This window comes from Chrysemys picta, chromosome 16 (assembly GCF_011386835.1).
Source record: "Chrysemys picta bellii isolate R12L10 chromosome 16, ASM1138683v2, whole genome shotgun sequence".
Lineage (NCBI taxonomy): Eukaryota > Metazoa > Chordata > Testudines > Emydidae > Chrysemys > Chrysemys picta.
Genome location: NC_088806.1, coordinates 27,157,365 through 27,164,462, shown reverse-complemented (window position 1 = coordinate 27,164,462; position 7,098 = coordinate 27,157,365). Strand labels below are relative to the sequence as shown.

General features: G+C 46.2%; 1 protein-coding gene across 10 annotated transcripts in view; it reads right to left on the bottom strand.

Annotated features, from left to right (window-relative positions):
• Nucleotides 1-1,978: 1,978 nt before the first annotated feature.
• The window catches only part of DIXDC1 (DIX domain containing 1), a 65,374-nt gene continuing 60,254 nt past the window's right edge, over nucleotides 1,979-7,098 (bottom strand). For 7 of the 10 annotated variants that reach the window (XR_010593268.1, XM_024109054.3, XM_065570366.1 and 4 more), the window contains 2 exons: nucleotides 6,656-6,764; nucleotides 1,979-5,823 (listed from right to left, as the gene is read on the bottom strand). Coding sequence is in view for 7 of the 10 variants with exons in the window: in XM_024109054.3 (XP_023964822.1) it covers nucleotides 5,743-5,823; nucleotides 6,656-6,764 (190 nt within the window). In the remaining 3 variants the exon portion in view is untranslated. The remainder of the gene's footprint in view (nucleotides 5,824-6,655; nucleotides 6,765-7,098) is intronic. The other 3 variants (XR_010593266.1, XM_042851861.2, XR_010593267.1) reach the window with 3 other exon arrangements.

The window sequence follows — 7,098 nt, the reverse complement described above, 5'->3', positions numbered from 1 at the left end:
AGGAGGGGAACAGGGATCCATAGGGATAGGGTGGGGATGGATGGGGGAGCAGGGGAGGTCTGGGAGCAGGAGGGGAACAGGGGTCCATAGGGATAGGGTGAGGATGGATGGGGGAGCAGGGGAGGTCTGGGGGCAGGATGGGGGAGCAGGGGGCCCTAGTGGTAGCGTGGGGATGGATGGGGGAACAGGGGAACCTGGGGGCAGGAGGGGAACAGGGGTCCATAGGGATAGGGTGAGGATGGATGGGGGAGCAGGGGAGGTCTGGGGGCAGGAGGGGAACAGGGGTCCCTAGGGGTAGGGTGAGGATGGATGGGGGACCTGGGGACAGGATGGGGGAGCAGGGGTCCCTAGGAGTAGGGTGGGGATGGATGGGGGAGCAGGGGAGGTCCAGGGGTAGGTTGGGGAGTGGATGGGGAACCACTGGGTCTTTGGAACATGGGAGTCTGGGGTTGTATTATAGGGGAGTGGGGGCATTAGGTGCGGATTGGGGGGGTAATTGGATAGAGAGCAGGGGGATAGGGTGCGTGGGATAGGAGAACAAAGGATTGGATGGGGGGATTAGGGGCAGGGAGGAATCACAGGGACTTGGGGGTCTCTAGCCCCACACCCTCTTCTGTGCTGTTAATTCCCATACCTGTTAGAGGCCCTGGTGCCGAGATGGGCACTGGGGAAGTGGAAAGTTAAACACAGGCAGGTAAATACCAAACCCAGATTACGTTCAGTGCATCCTCCTGCAGCTGTCACCCCAGCACCTCGAAGTTGCCGTTGTGCTGTCCGTCGGGGGAATGGAACTCCCTTTATGATGGCACACAGGCAGATGTTGTGATTCTTGTATGAATCGATGAAGGGAAAATGCCACACTGATTTAAACTCATGCGGACCCACAGAATGCCCTAAGTGGGAGGGAGTTACGTGGTACAGAAGCTGGGCCTTGTCATCACCTTCCAAGTGAGGCACGAGGCTGTTCCCCAGCTGGGAAAATAGGCTTTAGAGCACAGCCAAACCTGTATGTCAATTCCGGTTAGGCCCACAGCCGCAGGCCCCTCGACCCCAGAAATAGTGCCAGGTTTGAGACTCCCTTAACATACATCTGTGTCCCAGAATTAATTGAGCTATAGGCCCCAATTTCTGCATCTGAACTCCCAAGATCATACAGAGCATGATTGACTTCAGTGGGGCTCAGACACAGGTTTCAGAATCAGGGTCTTAATTTGTCATGTTCAGGGTGTCTCTTTGCCTCAGTTTCCCCATCAGTAAAATGTTCCAACCCATCAGCTATCCTTAGCAATACTGACATTTCCCCACGAGGATTGAGAGGCTTCATTAACATCTATAAAGTGCTTTGAAACCTTGGTTGGCAGGTATTATATATATGCAAAGTATTCTTGTCCTTATCACTACTGCTTCAGGGTTTTTAAATGATTTAGCAAGAGCTGTTTTCAGCACACAGGACTTGCCTCTACTGTGCCATCACCATCAGCAAACCCAGCCACTGCACCTGAATGCATAAACATGAGAGTCTGTGGCTGCAGTGATATTTGCTCATAAATCTGAGTTAACTGAGCCCAAAAGCTATTGCATTTCATTTTAAATTATATGAGCAGTATGGTCTGGGTCAGGGGTTAGTTGTAGTTTTAAAATATCTCAAAAGCTCACTTGTATTTAAAAATAAATACAAATCTTGCAAGCAATTGACCAGCCCAGAGCTGTTTGCTGTTTAATGTGCATGGATCCAAATCTTCTCTTCAAAGTGAGGTTCAGTCTCTGAGCTTTCCTGGTGTCTTTGAAGATTTTGGAAGCCAAATGGAACAGTCCCTTTACTCAATTCCAGTGCAAGATGGTGTCCTCTGCTGTGTATTCTGTTCCTACTACCTAGCCAGCACACCCATACACATGAGCATTGCATGCCTGTCAACGTATTAGAAGCTTCAGTTCAAAGGAACCTCCCTCCCCACCCAAATGGATTGATCAGACTCCATTTGCAAACTACAGTTTATTGAGATGATTTTTTCTTGGTCCACAAATCCAAAGTACATCCAGTCAGATATATACAGCTCTTAGATGTACAGATAAACCTCACTTCTCACTCTGTTGGAGGACCTGGAGATTGAGAGTAACTGTCCTTTTAAAAAGTGATGAATGCAAACTTTAGAGTTTCTAGGAAAATATAACTTTACATATAGCATGTGTGTTAAATAATCAAGTTACAATTATAAGGAAACCAGAAAGTAGCTTTGAAGAAAGTAGGGCAGAAATAAACATTTATAGAATCAAAAGAAAACATTTAAACCAAGTCCAAGGCCGGATTCTGATCCCATATGCCCTGCTCTAAATCAGGAGTAAATCCATTTAAGCCAATGGTGTTAGACTAGAGTAAAACTGGTATAAGTGAAAGGAGAATCTGGCCCCGTGTGTACCTACTCTTTTCCGGGATTGTCTTGTCCCCCTTTATTTTGTGAATAACTTTCCCTGACCTAACCCATACTCCTTTCTGCTCATTCATACAATGACAGGAAGTCAAGAGAAAACTGCCATGTCATTGCAGGAACAAAGCTGAACCTGAATTGTGCATGTGTTAGAGCCTAGGGGAGCAATCCCAGGAGGAGAACAAGGCATGGCCATGGCCTTCAATTTTAATGTTAGAAGTACTAATAGTTCTGTCCTCAGGCTCTGTCACACAAGTCCCAATGATTTCTGTGGGAGTATCCGAGGGCAGAGTGCTGCCAATACTTTTCAAGGGTTTGAGCTCAGTACAGTAATTATCACAGAGAGAACAAGGTTTCTGTTCTAGTTTGTATGTGGTTTTAGCACTGATGAAGGGTGCTTGGCTGATAGTGCTACAGAATGAAATCTTTGGCTGATAGTGCTACAGAATGAAATCTTTATCCCCAGAATACGCATGGGCAGTGGCAATGCAAGTTTCCTTCTCTGTGCCTCCTCCAAATGTACTTCGCTCCGGCCCTGAAGGGAACACAAGACAGTAAGTGGCTCCAGGGCTGATTCAGTCCTTGGCCCCTCTGCTGAGACTGCCAACAGGCGTTTCAATGGTGACAGTGGTTGTGGGGATGTGGAACCACTAGGAACAGGACAGATTCCCAACTCATTCCACCTAGGCCATCAACCAGCCATTGCTGGGGTGATGACCAGGGTCATTACTGAGTGAGACTGGACTGAAACCTATGACCTACAGGTGAGAAGTTCTATCGCATTAGCAATTACCTCAGCCATTGAGTCACCAAAGACAACTCTTAAACACTGCTCATCTCTTAAAAGCAGAGAGGGATACAGGACGGATACATGGAGGCCTTTGAAAAATTACTGTTTTAATTGTTTCCATAAAACGGATAAGTCCTACCTAAAGCGCACAACTCTGACTGAAATTAAGCAGACTAGTAAAACTTGAATTAAAAGACATTCAAGATAAATTGCAACTGAAATACAACAATGCATTTTAGTATGATAACCCCATGCTGTCTTATAGCAACGCACTAAAACACATGCAACAGAGAAACCAGTGATTTCCAGGGAGGAAGAGAACTTCTGTTTCTTTTCAGGACTGATACTGCTTTTCTCCCATTGAAGAACTTTCCCAAATGCTGATGTTTCGACGGCTGTTTGTGAAGAGAAAGAGTGCGTATAAATCCGCCGATGAAATGGAACTGATCAATACTGGCCTAACAGCCAACACGTGTTCTACCAGTGCAGGAATGGGGCCAGAAAGGTATTTGAGCTCCTCCTGCAACAGAGGGAGTGACAAGACAAACTACACGTAATTCCTGTCTATACAAGAAACAGCTGGCAAAATATAAAAACAGTAGGAAGTAGTTGTACTTTGTAGTAAAATAAAGCTAGTCATGGACCCCACTTTGCATGGTGTTAACAGGAGACTGTATAAAACATATTGACATTCTCTAGAAAATGAGTCAACTACAGCACAGTATTGTGGAAATATACAGAAAGCACTTGCACTGGTATAAAAATATACACCTCAGACAATGATGTAAACTGGTACAAAATAATTCCAAAAAACAGGAACAAGTTTATAAAAGGTCACGTTAATATAAAATAATAAAACCAAGTTCTCCCAGCCTCACCCGCACAACTCAGACAAGCAGGCAGTCCACTGATGGGGCACGTGTACCAAAGATGAACAGACCGAGGCTTGACTCACTGACCTTTTCAGTCAACAGTGCCTGTCTGCTGCAAACTGTGGCCAGCTTTGCAGAAGTCTGGCTGCCTGACAGTAACAGCAGGGCCTGGCACTGCAGTGAGAAAACCTGGGTCCCTAAGTGTATGTCTACACTGCAAGAAAGAAAACCACGGTTGGCTTGTATCAGCTGACTTGAGCTCGGGCTGCAGGGCTATAAAATTGCAGTGTAGACGTTTGGGCTCGGGCTGGTGCCTGGATTCTGGGACCTTCCCGCATTGCAGGGTCCCAAAGCCCCAGCCCAACTTGAACATCTATCCTGCAAATTTATAGCCTCATGAGCTCAAGTCAGCTGACATGGGCCAGCCATGGATGTTTTATTGCAGTGCAGACACACCCTAATGGATCTCATAGCACATGCTCTCCCAACTGACCGTTTTCTACTCCATTAGGTGCCAGAGACGAAAGCATGCTGGGAATTGGGGTACTGCTGCTCACAATATCTATCCTACCAGTTTGGTTATTTGCTTAATGGCCTTGTCAGTCAGTGAACATCAAGTACATGGTGATGCCTGCACAGAGAAAGTTGGAAGAAGGAATACAGATGCACCAATAGAACAGACTCTGTCACTTCATCCCTGAAGAAACATTCCTGCTTGTTTCCTGGGAGAGTAGATTAAGATTTTCTGTTGGCCTTGCTGGATGTATGGAAAGGGCAGGGATGGTAATGGCTGTAGAGAAAGGGCTGGCAAAAGAAGAAGCAAAAGTACCTTATCACCTGCGGGGAAGCTAGGAAGTTTCCTGCTCCCTTCCCCAAAATAAAAATCCATTGGCAGTTAAGTAAGCACCTGGTTACCAAAGAGTTCCAACTTCCCAGGGCAACAGAGCTCAGACCTGATTGCAAGTTGGAGAGCAAACAGCAGAAGCAAGTCTAGGAAATGGAAGCCTGCATTTGGGAAGAAAGACAACGTTGCCAACCTGGTGGTCTTTGCTTTGGTAGTGCTTAGCACAGTCCACAAGCTTCTTTCACTGTCAGGTTCCTGGTGCTCTTGGTATCAAGAGCTTGCAAAGTTCACTGGAGGGAGCTCTGCCTCTTCAGCACAAATTCTCTGGGCGTGGATTTTGGTTGGTCAGATCTTCTGGTAAAAACTAGAATCTAGCAGCATCTTCTGGTCCATGAGGGCAGAACTTATTGTTTCAGGGATCACTGCAGGTTCATATAATACTGAATGTGTCAAATCAGAGTTGAAATGTGCAGTTTACAAACAGCAGCAGGCATTTCACGGGGTGGGGGAACCAGGAGAATGGAGAAACACATCAATAAGGCCTCCAGGGTTTTGTTGACAGGACAAAGCAAGATGATTCTTTCCCACCAACCTGTAATTTCAGTCTCACAACACTGTCTGCATTTGGCCAGGGAAAGTTAAATGCCAGGCATCCTCGCACACAAAAAAGTGTTTTACCCATTGGTTGCAGAGAAGTCCTCTCTTTTGGCAGCTTGAATTGGACATGTCCCAGCTCACACTCTTTTTGGTCATCATCTCTGAGCATTGCAGCGTTACAGGTTCCCACAATAACAAGACCCAAGAGTCTGATTAATTTTCCCCATGATCCTCTTCCACCCAGGCTACGATTTTCCCCTCCCAACCAGGAATGATGTCATCATCATGGAACACCTATAAAAGGGCAGAGAGAGAATCAGGTCACTTCCGGAGGATGGACACCGCTTTGTTACATCTGAGCGGCACGAGAGATGGAGGAATTAAACCAAATAATAAAAATAACTGGCACTTACATAGCACGTTAAGTTCCCAACATGCTTTAAAAACAACAGTATGGCTGCCTATTCCTCCCCCATAGAGAAAAAACAAGGATTATTATCCCCATTTTTCTGACAGACAAAGTGAGATACAGAGAGGGGTCATGATTAGCCCAAGGTCACACAGGGAGGCAGTATCAGAGCCGGATTAAAGCTTGGGAACTCCAGTGCTCAGAATATTAGACCATCTCTGGAGAAACTGGCACTGATGTGTCTTAACAAAAGTTTTTTGGGGGAAGGGCATCATTTAGGGTTACTGTGGGGAGAAGGAAGTGTTTTTTTCTGTGACTGTTTTTTTTCTGTGGGTCAACGGCCCCTGATAGAAAAAAGGTTCCCCACCCCGTTTTAGAGGTATGACTTGGAATCTGCATCTCCCAAATGGTGCTGCCATAGGAAGTGTCCATAGGAGCAGCTGGCACAGTGAAGGAGGGACCCTGCAAATCACCATCCACCACTTGTGCACCTTTGTGATCACACTAAAGTCAGTGCTCTGGGTGGGACTGAAGATGTCCCTTTTTGGCTCCTTACTTGGAGGCTGTCATCCCTTAAACTGTAGCTCTGTAGCAAGTTAGAGATTTTGCTCACATGGAAAGTGAATGTATCAGAAATTTCCAGGCTGTTGCTGGTGCTGAGACACCACACACAAACTTAGATTATGATAGAGCTGCTACTAAAGAGGTCAAAAATACCTCCTCCTTGACTGTGCCAAATTCTGGATCTAGGGCTTTGAAATGGTACCGGTGGGTTCCTTCCCGATCGATAGCTGCCTTGAAGTCCTTCAGAGTCACCTCACCTAACCTGCAAAACAGGAGTTAAGAGCTATCCTCGCTGGCAGATTCTGCCATGGGATTGAGATCAAGTGCTTGGACACAGCTTGTAATAGGGCACACTGAACACTAGCACCAGCATGGATACCATGTGGCACTATGGACAGCAGCACACTGAGGTGAGCCAGAGTGCCTGGAAAATACCTGGTACAACCCAAAGCATCTGATCACAGATAGAATAGTGTCTGTTATTTACTGAAAACAAATCCAAAGCAACTCTTTTATGTTTCTTTTTTGCACTGACTACAATAGCTGCTATTTCAGATGGAGAGTCTTGCACTAAATGGTTTGTGTTGTGCTGGAGT